At 39.2% G+C, this 14,988-nt stretch overlaps 1 protein-coding gene across 2 annotated transcripts in view; it reads left to right on the top strand.

Annotated features, from left to right (window-relative positions):
* The window catches only part of EPB41L4B (erythrocyte membrane protein band 4.1 like 4B), a 172,612-nt gene that overhangs the window by 127,009 nt on the left and 30,615 nt on the right, over positions 1-14,988 (top strand). For both annotated transcript variants that reach the window (XM_055800199.1, XM_055800200.1), the window contains 3 exons: positions 9,642-9,746; positions 14,133-14,268; positions 14,713-14,790. In XM_055800199.1, the coding sequence (XP_055656174.1) occupies positions 9,642-9,746; positions 14,133-14,268; positions 14,713-14,790 (319 nt within the window). The remainder of the gene's footprint in view (positions 1-9,641; positions 9,747-14,132; positions 14,269-14,712; positions 14,791-14,988) is intronic.

Raw genomic sequence — 14,988 nt, forward strand, 5'->3', positions numbered from 1 at the left:
GGAGGGCAGTAGTGCTTGTTTGATTAAAGAGCTATGCTCTCTTTGCTACCATTTTGTCTGCTCGTCCATTGCCACGGTGAATATTGCACTTCTAGTGAATTAACTGCTTGGATATGACCTGTAATCCCCCAGAGCAATTATTTTAGCATCTGCCACAGCAGACTCAATTTGGCTAACAATTGCTATAGCTCTTTGTAGAATTAGTTCTGGTTCAACTAGTAATTACTCATATGTATGTGTGGTATAGCTACTTTGATTACAAGAAGGTCTTCAATAATTTTGTTGGGCATGGCCTCAGAATAATGTTGTGCTTATGCAAAGCTGTCATTTATCAGCCAGTTTATTTGCTTGTTTTCTGCGTCTGTTGGCAAACCATAGATACTTCTGTATCTAACTCATTTTAATTATGAGGGGAAAAAACACAGCTGAAGCTGAAATCGTACTATTTTGTCAGCTTTCAGGAGGGGAAAGCTTTGAAAATTGCTCTGTCATTCGGTGTGCAGGCTGGAAGTGCAAGGTTGCATCCTGATCTTCCTGTTAATAGCTAACTTGTACACATCAGATTAAGCTGCAGGAGAGGATGTGGGACCACAGAATTTTTGCTTTTGGAGGCAGTGCTGCATGTCTATAGCTTTCCCTCCTCTGGATAGGTTTTTTTTTTTCTCCCAGACTGTTTCAAGTGCTGGTTCCCACATTCGGTGAGGAAAATGCTGGTGACTCAGTAACCCAATATGTGCTGCAGTGTCCTAGCTTACACTTTCTTTAATCCTCAGTTAAGATTGATAGAGCGCACCGTGAGTTGGGACGCAGTCATACATTCCCCTTATTGACCCTGCTGCTTCGCCGATAACCCCTAGCAAGCAGCAGATCTGAACAGTGGCAGTGGGGAAGTCGTATGGTTACCTCAGCTGGACCCACTGGGCTGCACATGACAGAGCTGTCAGCTGAAGTCAAATGAGAGCAACTAGTGGGAGGGGAATTTCAAAAGCAGGTTAAGTAGGAGAGCCATGAGTTATCTTGATAAGACACAGGAGTCCTACCAAGAAGAGTTAGACGTATCTTTATTACAGCTCTGTTGTAACAGAACTTCAAAGCACACACATTTTCATCAACACCTAAGTAATACATACAGAGAAGTACAACCCCGCTATAGAGCTGGGGCATAAGCATTTTGAACAAGGCAGAATATAATGTTTGTTTACAGAAGAAATGCCAGAAAAAAACATGTTCTTTATGTACTTGTTTTGTCTTGCTTTTTATATTGCCTGTGTCTAATCAAGAAGAGATACAGTTAGTCTATAGTTACCACCTTGCGTAGTGAGGCATGCTTTGTTAAGGCATGTAGTAAAAATGTGTTTGTGTGAACATTGGTCAAGTTTGGAATTTGCAATGTCAGTCATTTTGCAATGGTTTTGAACAGTATTCCTTTTGGGGTGTAGGGCCCAGGTCTGCAAGGGAGGCAGTTATCATGCCAGTCCTTTTTATGGCCAGCAGGAGGAATTAATCTTCCACTATAGCTAGAAAAGCCTTTCTAACAGAACATTTTCTTCTTTAGTGTTGTAAGAGAAGTCTGTCACTGTCTGACACTGAATGGGCCAGAAGGGATTATGAGGAAGTAACAGAGGCATTTCCCTGTCTGTTAGAAACTTCCTTACACCCAGGTATCTGACTCGGCGTTCAGATGGAAATGTTAAAGAAGTGCTCAGGGAGAATTTACTGATTAGATATCTAATTTAATTCAAGTTTGAAGTTACTGCATGTTCTTATGTATAGTTTTGGTAAGGCTTTCATCACCTGCCTCCAACTGGGATTTTCTTGTTTGATTCTTTTAGCCTTGAGAGATCAGGGTTTAGGCTGTCTGCCAGAAAATTAGTATTATGAAGGAAGTATAAAATATTGTAGGAAATATAAAAGTGAAAATTGTAGTCACCCAGTTTCTTATCAAAGTACTGATCAAATGTGTAAATGCAAGTTCCTGCATTTCTGAGGCAGGTGCCCAAGTGTTGTTGTCAAAAGCCCTCTTCAACAGAAGTCCTCAAGTTGACTGGTCAGCTATTACTGTTCTTGTCACTGTTGCCACTTGCTGTTGTGCGCCATGTGGTACATTCATGGACTGCAATATTTATTTTCCCTTATAACATGCTTTTGGATTGCAAACAGCTTTGGCGTGCTTTGCTTCCCACATGGTTCAGGATTTGTCTGTGGATTTCTTTCCTTTTAGACCAACTGCTGCATCACCCTTTGTTGATCCTTGTTATCCAAATTATCTCATCTTTCATAGGATTGCAAATAGCAATATTCTTCTTATGTTGGAGTAGGTATAAGCACCAGCTGGTGCTTTGTACATTCATTTATTCTAATTTTCTTTGTAAATCTTCCCATCCAAAACCAAATTACGTTATTACATCAAGACTAATTACATTAGGAGCTGCTCAACATGTAACGTAAAATTAAATGTTATCTCACAGAGCCTGATGATGCTGCACACCAGAAAATAAGGGTGGGAAATATTAAATTATATCAAGTTATACAGGGTACAGATGCATCAGGAGAAGTAATTGCAGGCACCCTTCTGAATGGCCAATGCAGAGTAAGCCTTACTCATGCAGATTTCAGAATATGATTCCCTGCTGTGGCTTGTGCATCTTCGGTAGACTTTGAATTTGGCTGCCTTTCAATTTACGTGAATATGTCCTACACTTTTTCTGACCAAAGTGATGATAGTTCTTACATATAACTTTCCTGTATCATCAAGGGAGGAGCATCACTCAAAGTAATGTCTGCATTCCTGTGTTTTTGTCTTTCCTTTCTCACGTACACAGACTATATTTGAGTTATCATCTTTTGGTATCTGAGCTAACATCCTGCTGACATACCTGGTGCAGTGTGAATCTGAACCAGATTTTCAGAGAACTTTGGCTTTCTGCAGGTGCTCTCAGGACGTGACCATATAAGCAAGAAGCAAACTGATGTTTGCCTAATTTGTACATGTTTTGGATCTGAAACTAACACCTCAGTATCTGTCTTTATATATACATTTCCAGTGAATGTCAGGGTAGCTTTCCAACAGCATATAGGTATGTGCTCAGGGAGTTTGTTCTAGCTTATCCAACAATATGTACTCTGAACACTGACTTTTTTATTATTTTCTTTTTTGTAAGGAAAGCTAGGGTTCTGCGGTGGGAGTAGTATTCTTAGAGAAGTGGAACTTATTATACAGCTGCTTACCAGCTGCTCAAGACTTCAAGGTACAATAACTGATTTTTATTTAGAAATTTCAATTGATAGAGAAGGCTGTGGCTCACAAAGCTGTCTTGGACACTATCTAACAGCAGTTCTTAAAAAGACTGCAAACTGATACCATGGAGTTTCTAGGTAGGTAGGTAGTTTCTAAGCATCACAGAACTGAAGTTTTGGACCAGGCATCCAGCAAGAGCTGTGGTAGATGTCCACGTTGACATTTGGAGGCTAATAGGCATGTCACCCGATGATTATGGACAGCTCGTTTCTCCAAGTCAAAGACTTCAGTTCCCTAGAAAAAGAGATATGTACAAAAACTTTTTGGCAGGTGAGAATTAAAGCTGATCAGAAACTATGTGCTTGGTTTGATCTGACATAAGCTTCAGTGAATCCAAGCAGGTTGTTTTCCTAGAATCTGAATGGACTTAACTCTATGAGGCAGAGTCTGAAACATAACATTTAAGTATCTCCTTCTAATGTATTGTGAAATATTCTAAGAAAACTAAAAACATTATCTATGTTGACTTCTTCCTAACAAATAGTAATTGCTTTTATAAGAAGTTCCTTTTTCATTCAACCTGCATCCTAAAAAATAAAAAACATTCATTCTCCAACTGGAAAATAATAGCCAGCATTTCCCAATACAAAATGAATAGCTAAATACACAGCAGCCTGGCCTCAATCCAGTGAACAGGTTAATGGATCTGCTACTCTGGCTTTTTGTAGGAAACCCATGCAGTAATTTCTGCGTCAAAATCATAATTTCTAGCTGAATTCTTCTGTACCCTTTGCATGCCAGTCTTCATTACAGATTGCAGATAGGGCACCTCGATATGTTCTTTGACTTCATTCCCAAGTATTAAAGACCACTTTGTCCTGTTGCCTGAAGTCAGATGCTGATGAATTATTTGTAATTGTATTCTTAATCTCTGAACTGCAAAGAAAGGAGCAATACCCAGACCTTTCAGATTAAGTTAAATTGATGAAATAACCCACTCAAGGTGCATGTCTTTGGCTGTGTCCCTTAAACTGTGCCTAGGCTCTTTGGAAACCACAGCATTTATAGTGACTGTCCTGGTTGCTGTATGGAGAGAGAGAGGATTTGTAGCTCAGTTTAACCTTAGGTACTGGATGTTGACCTGCAAGGTTACTCTGAGCTGGGGGAGAGCAGTTTCTGTATCATCATTATCTATCTGTCAGACCATGGGAGCATCACATTTTCATCTAGACTGCAGATACATTTTCATTATAAGGACAAGGGAAGGGAGAGAATTTTTTCCTTGAAAACAAAAAGAACTCAAGTGAGGAGGGTAAGGAAAGCCCGCAAGCTGTTTTTTGATTAGGCTGCTGCTCTGTAGCAAGGAGGTTTGTTGTACATCTGCAATCTATATGGGAGGGTGAGAGGTAAAAAGAAGAAAAAACCTTTATTCAGAAAGTTTGATGCTGGCGATAGCTTTCAAATGTCCAAATAACTTTTTGGAGAGCTAACCTGACTTCTGAGAAACACTACTTTATTGAAGCAAAAAAGCACGTATTATTGTTTCTTAACTTCAGATGGCCATTACTTTGGAAAAGAATTAAGTGTGAAACACTTAGAGAACTGACTAAGAAAAGATTTACATGTTTGTGTGTGTTTGCTTAGCTTATTAGGCTGTATCTTTGATACACACAAGAATGCATCTATCAAATATTTTTCCTCTTCTTTCTTCCTTGCTTTTCCTTCCCAAGATTTCACTACCATATTTTCACTCAAAGCGAGTTCTGAAACCAAAAATCAGACGGTGTTTTTTTGGTTGGTTGGTTGTTGGTTTTTTCCCCTATGACTCGGTACCCGAAGGCAGGTCAACCTTCATGCAGATGGCTGTACCCTTGTAAATCATGGGGCTTTTAGCTTCTGCCTCTTGGCCTTAGTCTGGGAGGGTGGAGGGAGAGAGATTGCTCCAGACAGCAAAATCGGCACAAACAGAAGGGAAGAGGACAAAACCTGTTAAAAACAAATGCAGAAAGCAGGTTCCCCCAGCAGACTTTGGTGGCTTTAAAATTCTATACTGGATCCTCCAGGGAAAGAGAAGTTATTTCATCCCTTTCAGCTTATTAGGTGCCCAATCACTTGCTCCCACACAGCCCACTTGCCACATTTCAAACAAGTATGGAGGTCTGCCCAGAGCTGGCTTAGTGGACGAGGAGGGCATGTCAGTCTGTAGAAGCCAGGGTGCACCAAGGGGTGGTGCAGGCAGCAGCATAGCCCCAGCCCTCTGAACCAGTCTGCCCATTACAGCTGGGCCAGGGTGGGGTGAGATACCCTGAGTCCCTCGGCACAAGCATGTACATCATGTCCCCAAGGAATATTATTCAAGCTAAAACAGCGGACATCTGTGGTCACTTGAAATGTTCCACAATGCGTGTTTTTTGTGAGCAGTTTTGGTTTCAATAGCCCTGTTGGCTGCTCTGAGAACAAAACAAATTCCTCGGGTTTGGGGGGATCTCTCTCTATGACTTATGTTCCTGTGCAGGCTTGTGAAATGGGCCGAAGCCGGTTCAGTGGAGCATGCTGGCTGCTGCTCAGAAGTGTGCTGGGGCTCTTAGTGCACAGGCAGTTTCTGATGACCTGCCACTGCATGCTGACATTCGTGGTTGTTATTGTCATTCTCACCAGGAAGTGACAGATTTTTATGTAAGGTGCCAGGTCATTAAGTAACTCTGTCTTGGTTCAGTACCTTCATTTTTCTGCTGTAGTGGTTGGATACTGTTACAGGAAAAAGGTTTCTTATGAATTAATGACATCGAAAAATATCCTTATAAAGGAACTGTAATACACTGCACATTTTCTTTTTCGAGTCCCATTGATCCTTCAACGCTTCAGGTTTTGTTCAAGCTATATAGTTTATATAAGACTATAGCTATGTAGTTTATACAGCTATAAACTACAAATGGTGATATCTACATATAATGACAATTTAAATAGCTGGTACAATTACAAGGCTTCTCTTCAAGAGCCATTTATTTCTATATAAGATAATACATTCTAGCTTAGAATTCAAAACATAACAATAGATGTTACTCTGCTTTATAGTTGCTTCTTTTTCAGGAGTATCAGTGAGATCTTTTTTAAGAGTTTGTATGATATTAAAAGTCTGCCATTTTTAAACACAGATCAGGCTCTGAGTGGATCAAGATGAGCACTTCGTGCATCTTGTTGCTGATGTGAGAGTAGGAACAGCCTTGAGCACTTTCAGACTGAGGAAGAGTGTTTGTAGATGAAACAGGAGGTGTCATGGAATTTTTAGGCTGGTGTGAAAAGAGCTAACTTAGCAAGGTTTTAATGAGGGCAAAAATCCAGCTCTGCAGTTGGTATGGCTAGTCTAACATTTCATCTCGTGCTAGTGGCCTCTTCAGGTAGAGGCATTGCCACTGCTCCTTTTCATTCAGAGGTAGCTTGAATTTACACCCTAGCTAACCTGCAGCTTCTCAAATGCGTCATTAAATAGCATTTGTGTCTCTCCCAGAGGCCTGATAACTATCAGGACAAAGATAGTCACTGCATCCAGCCTCCAACAAAAATGATGGCAACATTTTATAATAAAGGGAAAGAAGTTTTTGCTCTTAAAATTGTGTTGCTTTTGTAAAACAAGTAAATGGGATACTTAACTGGCGTGTTACAAAATACAAGTAAAGTTTATCTGAGCAGTTACAACCACTGAAACAGGAGTAGGTGTGCCCAGTGTTACTGTATCTTGGCTTTTTTTTTCTATTGTTCACTTCAAAATTTGCAGCATTCAAAGGAAAATAATAACTTTTCCATCGATTTGTTGGATTAGAGAGTAAGACGTGTTTGGGTCTCAAACACTTTTAATCACAGTTGAGTGAATTTTTTTATGTGGAACATTTTTCAGGATTAATTCAGACTTAGAACTTTTAAATGTTTCACATATAAAATCAGTTTCATAACTCACTTTGAAATAATTATAAACTGCTTTAGTTACAAAATTGCACAATATCTGTTCAAACAAAAGTTTGATTTTGACAATTGAAATAAATGTTTCGAAAGTCCCATCTCCTGCGCTTTTTTTAAATTGCAAAACATGAGATTCAAAAGGAGATATATAGGCTTTGAAAAATGAAACTTTTTAAAGGAACTGAAATTATCATTTCAATTCTTCCTTTGTGTGAAAATATCTGATTTACTTTCATTACAGATTATAAAGTTGCCTTGAGAAATTTGAAGTAGCCATGAACTGGAAATATATTTGTTACCAGCTTTGCTGTTGCACACTGCTGTTTCCTGAACCCCTTGATAGTATTAGTGCATCACTTGTTATCATTTTGAGGAAACATTTTTCAGCTCCCGTGTAGTTTATACTGCTATTTTTGTTCCTGCTTTCACTGGTTTGATGAAAAGATTTAAAGCTTGTGAGTACCCTCTTATAAAGGTATTGGAGAATTGTGAGGACTACTCCTTTGAAGCAAGAATTTCAGCTAATGTATTTCAGGAGACATGAGGTAAAAATCGTGGCATTACACACATTCACACCCCTTGAGGATCTGACCATCAGATCTAGTTTTTAAATGGATCTTAACATATTTATACTTCTTATGTCAGAACTTGAATTGAAAATCGCTTTAGGTAAATAGAACTAGTAATTTTTTTCAGTTGTTAAAAGCTACCTTTGTTTGAGCAAAGTTGTCTAAGAAAAGAATAGCTAGAGCAGTCATCTACAATGAAAATTACATTGGAAGTTTCCATCACGATGTTGATTTCCAGATCAGACATACTGACTTCAAGATAAAAACAAGACGATTTGGACGCTTTTCTTCTCTTATCCTCCCTTTATTTGCCAGCCTAACAAGCTCAGCAAAACATCTGAAAATCTGAATGGATTGTTCTGCATTAATCTCACTGTGAATCTGAGATATAAATGACTGGCCCTATTGGAATTTGGGAAGGGGCAAGATATGAATCTTCCTGTTATCTGTACTGACTTCTTGAAATTAATGGGATCAAAAAGCAGAAAGAAAAAATGACAAAAATTGTTCCATGAGAAGTGGAACTTTATGTATAAACTTTTGGGTTATGAATTACGTATGCCGGTTATACTCTAATACTTACTTCCCATTGCTCCATCTTATGCTCTGTGACCTCCCCAAAGACTGAAAAGCACCGCCAAACTGAAGATATAATCTGAAGGTTGTGCCATCCCAGTAGGTTCTGTTGTAGCTGGACAGCAGGTTCAGAAGTTACTGGGGAGAGTTAATGAAGTTTAAAATTTACAAGGGCATCAGAGGGAGCTGCAATTGTGAAAATTAAATATGCTTATCTTATTATGGCTTTGGAAGACTAACACGTTGCTAAGACTCAAAAAAATCAACCCAAATTTGTAGTGTTAGAGACAACATTGTGCCACTTCTGCCAGTTGTGGATGTGCCTCAGTGCATGAGCAGTCCCACTAGCAGTCAGCGGGGCTGTGGAAGTACTTAGTATCTGACTTAAGATTCGATGGCAGAATACCATTTCACAAATTCTCAATCAATACTTTCAAATTAATCTCTTAATGTTTGGCACATTTATTATGTTTATAGCATTTGTAATACACATAGGTGTATTTAATCATAATGTGTTGCTTCAAACAAAAGCAGTAGATAAGATGATTCATGTGTCTTTGTGCCACTCAAGCTCACAGTTGAAATGGTTTCCTCCCAAGGCCATGAAGATCTTGTATCTAGTGTTTATGCTATTTGTACTCAAGTGTTAGTTAACTCTACTAATAAATGGTTAAAGAGGAGATCCTTTTGTGTGGGTCTCCTCATTCCCGTTTCTATACTTTGCTGGAGATCTGCAAATGTGTTTAACATTCATGAGCATCTGAAACTTGTCTGAGTGTTGCTTTTTTTCTAGCAAGCCATCTTTTTCTAGCAATCCTCTTCTTGGATCAAATCCATTAGTTCATTTCCCTTGAGCTGCTCTTTCAAATGCAGAAGGATAATGTTTAATTTCAGGTAAAAACTATTTTAAACAGAGCAGGCTTCACTATTCATAAAATAGTTTTTCGTTAAATGCATTTTTTGTAAAAGTATTTCTGACATGACTGAATTGCTGGGCTGTTATTAAAATGTTGTATTTTGGAAACAGTGACATTTCCACATGGTCTCTTACATAGGCTCTGCATTTGTAATCAGTTGCTGCTTTTATAAATGGTATGCAATGCACAGGAGGGTGAGTTCGCATATCCTTTTCTGTTCATGCACACTGGCTTGTGAACTATAAATGGAACAAAAAGATGAACTTCAATGGGCACTTGCCACTTTGCAAGATAAATATGTGTTGATGGGTTAGAACTTTGTTGATATGCCTGAAGTAGTTTAAATAAAGACTGTGCCACATGTATTTTTCTTGTTATTTTTAGAAGTCCTGCTCCAGTGCGACCTGAAACTACGCCATCAACTGGCCCTACAGAAAAGCAGGAGATTAAAGTTTCTCGTGTGAGGAAGTTAACGAGGCAGTACAGTTTGTGAGTAACGTGTAGCATGGTCTTTGTGTTTTTGCCTACTACAGCTGAAAATGAATGGGGATGCTAATTATTGCTCTAGCTATGCCTTCTGAAAGGCATGAGTGCAATTACATGATAATGATCTTATACTGATACAGTTCCTTTCATCACTGAGAATCTTCAAGCTTTTAATACAAAATGAATTTGCCGGCCCTAAGCAGTTGCTAACCCTCAGCACTGCAGGCCTGCTGCCTTTTCCTGAGTTTATAGGTTAGGAATTAAAAAACTCTTTTCCGCATGAAAAGTCAAAGACCTGGTGTGAGCTGGAGCAAGCTGCTGTGTCTGCTTCATTACAACCCCATTTGCAAAATGAGGAAAATAGTCCTGAGTTGTTGGGTGGTCAAGCTGTGCTGTCAGCCATTATTTCTCAGAAAGTGCGCTCTCTCTCTCTCTCATTTTGTCATAAGCGGAAATTACTGGCTGTAGCTGTAGCAGCTCAGCAAAGTCCCTTAGATCTGGTAAGAGTGATCTGTGATGTGTGCCTATAGGGCTTTGGCATCCCATTTACACATATTTCATCCGATTTGAGAGTCTCTAGAGATGTGAGGTACCGAAGAGATGTGGAAATAAGTTTGTTGATTTGTCATTCATATGAAAGGACAGGCAAAGCCACCAGAAACTAGGGAAAAAAAGGGATAATGTCAGCATAAACTAATTAGTACAAGAACGCCAATACCATAATGAAGAAAAAAATATGTATGCTTTCTACATGGAATGGCAACTGTTAGTCCCTCCAGCAATTTAACATTCTAGCATCACTAAATATACAGCAACATTAGCAAAAGTTTTTCTTCTCTCCAGAAAGATTCTAATGAATTTCAGTATGTAATTATTTTCTGTCTCACTATTAAGAACACTGGCTTTTGTTATGGAAAAAAAGTAACAACCTGCATCACGAAACCCAAGAAATTATTCAGGAGAAGAAACAGAAGAATGAATCAAATTGAAACTAAGAGGAAAATGAGTAATTAGCCAAACTGGTATTTGTCCAAGAGACCAAGGCTGACATACAGGAACCACACAGCCACAGCTTGGTCAGCAGACCACATAACATTCTGTCTTTTACTATGATACATAGAATCGTAAAATTGGTTGGAAATAGATTGGAAAAAAACTTTAAGATCATTGAGTCCAACTATTAACCTAGCACTTCCAAGTCCACCACTAAACCATGTTCCTAAGTGCCACATCTAAATGTCTATTAAATACCTCCAAGGATGGGGACTCAATCACTTCCCTGGGCAGCCTGTTCCAGGGCTTGACTACTTTCTGTGAAGAAATTTTTCCTACTACAGGAGATGGGAATTGTCAATTCAAGCTTGGAAGAGAACTCAGTTTCCCTTACTGTTTGCTAATCCTGAAGGTAATGTGTGACAGGGAACTTGGCAGCATTTGGTAGGAGAAGTTTCCTAAGGCCTGAATGAACCTGCTCACTCACTCTGCCTAGCATAGTTCAGACAGCAGTACGCTTTTCTTGAACAAAACACCACTTCTACGTCTTTTTCTACAAGCCAGGGGAAGGAAATCTCCTACATATTTCAAGATGCATCTGATTTTTCAGAGTTTTGTATAATGCAGGGACCTGTAGATAGCAGTCAGCAAAGGAAAAGGCTGTGACATTGAGAAGAACCAATTATTTGATGCTCTTCATATAGCAGGTAATGCAACGGGATGTAGCGGTTGATCCTATTCATTGAAGACACTGATGTGTAAGGACAGGCAAGAATTAATGTTCTACTGCAGGTATAATCACAGGTTTTGTACACACACTTGGAAAAGTTTTTGATTTAAGTTTTAACCTAAACAGGTTGTTAAACCTGGTCCTCAAATACTGCTACATGGCAAATGTAGCTACTGAGAAATCAGTTTGTAAGAATCTGGATGAAAAAAATTGCTCTTGGGTAGGTTACTGCTGGAGAGGGTGTGTTTACCATTAAATAGAAGGTAACAACCAAAGGAGAGGTATAGGTAATAGGACATCAAATAATGAAAATAGGTACCTCAGGGGGTCATCCCTGAAGCGATAGCATAATCAGCTATTACTAGATCGTTCTTGTCTGAGAAAGTGTTTAGTTAACCTGCTCTTAAAGGGCAAAGAGAAAATCCTTGGACCAGAGACCAACACCTCCCTTTTCTGTACATGAACAGTCGGCTGGTCCCCCAGAGCTGCTGAGCACCTGCAGAACAAGTGGCCCCACGCACTGAGGGAAGGAGGAGAGGGTAAATGAAAATGGGTGAGAGGTTGTCCTCGAGAGAAGGGAAACAATGCCAGGGGCCACTGCGAGTAACAATGCCACATATAATTCAGTAGTGTGTGGGCAGAGGAGAATGTGAGAAGGCAAGAGCTGAAGTGATGAACAGTGCGGTGGGAGGCAAGTAGAATGGAAAGGAGACTAGAGGCAGGGTCATGTGGTGGAAAAGGCGGTGGTGTTGATACACACACAGACAAGCAACATTTAAACAGTATATTTTAAAAAAATTATGTATTCAGGAGTGAATTCTCAATTTTTGATTGTGATTTTTGAGGAACCAGTTCTGAGCATGCCTTGCCCCCATGTGGATTTTCAGTTGTCCGGTGTTAGTCATGAGGAACAGCACATAAACACATCTAACCAAACTTGTCACCTATGCTATGCTCGTGTGTAGGGCTGAAGAGTCATTAGTCAAAAATACAGGCTGTGATATTTTTTAATTATTTTTTTTGGCAGACCCAAATTCTATGCAATTGAAATTATCTTGTGTCTGGAATGCAAATACAGGAAATGCAAAGAAACAGTGATGGAGTATTGTGAAAGAAATATAGTGAGAAAGGCCAATTCTCAGTCTTATAGCTAGCATGCTAATATTTCATGATTGAGAAGACTGGACCCCAACCCTTAGCTTTGGATCACAGACACTAAGAAGCCTTTCTGAACTGGCAAATTCTCAACAGTTTTCCACTTCATTGTATGCAACAGAGCAGCTTTACCCAGCAAGGATACCGGTGTGTTCCAGCTGAGAGAGGGAACAAGGACTGATAAAATGTCAGCTACAATGTTTCTGAGAGATTAACTAGGTCAACCACCCAACTCTGGCTTGTTGCATTAATAAAACATCTATTGAACAGGTCCAAAAGATTTTGCATTTTCTTTCCAGCATAAAAACAGTGTGTTGTACATGCTCTGGTGCTGAATTCTATCCTTATTCAGAAGAAGTAAAAAACAAAGTTGGAAAAGATAACATTAATCACCATAGCTTTATATCATAATAAAAAAACCCATCGCTATCACCCAAACAACCTACCCTAAGGCTGTGTACCCTGTTATGTCATGTAGTTGCCGTACCGTGTGGCCCAGGCATGCCGTCTTCAAGTAGCACTAAACCAAGTACTGTTCAGTTCTGGAAATGTCTGTTATACTGGCATGGCAGGCTTCTGTGCACTGTGACTACCTAACTGGTAGTTAAAATTGATGCCATTTTATAAGAAGTATTTTTTCTCACCATTTTTTCCCTCTCTTTAAACTGTCAAGCTGTAGCCTTTGCTTTTAACACATCAGTCCCAGTAATACAGATTCTGTAGGCCAAATTGTGACTCTTTTTACCTCCACGCAATTGCAATTAGCAATTGGAAATATTCTTGACTCAGGGCTGATTGATCCCAATCATTTGTAGTCAATGGGACTCTACAAAAGTAAATGAAGATATAATATTCTCTATTGGCCTTCATTTAGAGGTGACAGTAGGTGAGACAAAAGAGCCCAGCTTGATGGCCTAGAGCCCAAGGGAAGCATGCAATCTGGTTTTAAATAAAATATTTTATTTGTAAATGGAATAAATGGGACATGAAAAAGATACCCTCACAAGAATGTTTCTAAAGAGCTCATTTTGGGAGTCAATCAAAGTCCTTTAAAAACAGTTTGAAAACAATAGCATAGACTAGCTGAGTAATAGGCATCAAATCTTCCATTGGTCTAAAGCCAATGAAGCAGTCAGTCCCATGGATGAATTGAACCAGATCTGTTCTTATCAATACTGCCAGCCTCTGCAGAAAAGAATGAAGTACAGTAATATCAAATAAGTTCATTTATGTATATATACATACTTCATAGAAACACTGCTTGCACATCATACCCGTAAGATTTCCATTTGCAGATGGGAGTTACCTAGCCAATCCACTTCTATGGAATATTTAAAGCTTAAAAATCTAACTTACTTGAAAAGTTAGTTTCATTACAGATGGAAGAATAAATAGAACTCATTGCAAAGTACTACAGCTGACAGGTTACCAGGGCCTCCTCCAGCACAAGTACTGTCAAAGTCCAGTGACATATTCTAGTGAGAAGATCTGTCTGCTTTTATCAACTGCAGTGATGAAGATGACCTTCCTCCAGCACTGGCAGCAGCAGCAGCATCGACACCTGTGTCTTCAGCATCTCCTGGGTCACAGAAAACTTGTACGCCACAGACATCAGAAGGACAAACACAGGTTTCACCTGGTGGCAAGGTAATACACAAAGAAATCAGCTTATTTCTGTTGAGAGAGTATTCAGGAGGGGACAGAGGGAGTTGCAGATAACATGTTCTCCTCGGGTGGAGTAAGTCCACGTTTAGTAGTTTTTAATGCAGAGTAGCAGTAATACATTTAACCTGTTGTGTAAGAAATGTTTAGAGCCTGCTCCAAGGCCCAGCTAAAATCAGTAACAGTTTCTCATCAACATTAGGGGGCAGTGGATCTGGATTCAGTTAATGTTTACCTTGGTTTCAAAAGTGCATAATTTTGTTGTCTGTCTTTCCTGAATAGCCATCCTTAAAAAACATGGTGGGAAATTTGAAATACATTTGGCAATCTATGCTTTAATGAATTAAAAAAAGCCCAACCAAACAACAAACAGAATTACAGAAATTAAATGGGGTTTTTTTCAATGCTGGGTTTCTTCTTTGCCCTTAGAGTTCCACAGATGCTGGAAGTACCTTTGCTTTGGAGCCAGGTGACCTCCTGATGGATTTCACAGAGGCCACACCTATGGTAAATAGTTTCAGTTTGCAACCAGGAAAATTTAACAGTTTTCAATAATTTTTCTGCAGCTAAGAGAATGAGATACTGTGCAATGTGTTGGATAGTGCACAGGAATGACATAATTTTCCTTGATATTGAATGCATCCTTCAAACTCAGCTCAGTATCTCTGAAAATCGGTCCACAAGAACAATGATCTTCTGTGTGCT

Source organism: Falco peregrinus, chromosome 3 (genome assembly GCF_023634155.1).
Source record: "Falco peregrinus isolate bFalPer1 chromosome 3, bFalPer1.pri, whole genome shotgun sequence".
Taxonomy (NCBI): Eukaryota; Metazoa; Chordata; class Aves; order Falconiformes; family Falconidae; genus Falco; species Falco peregrinus.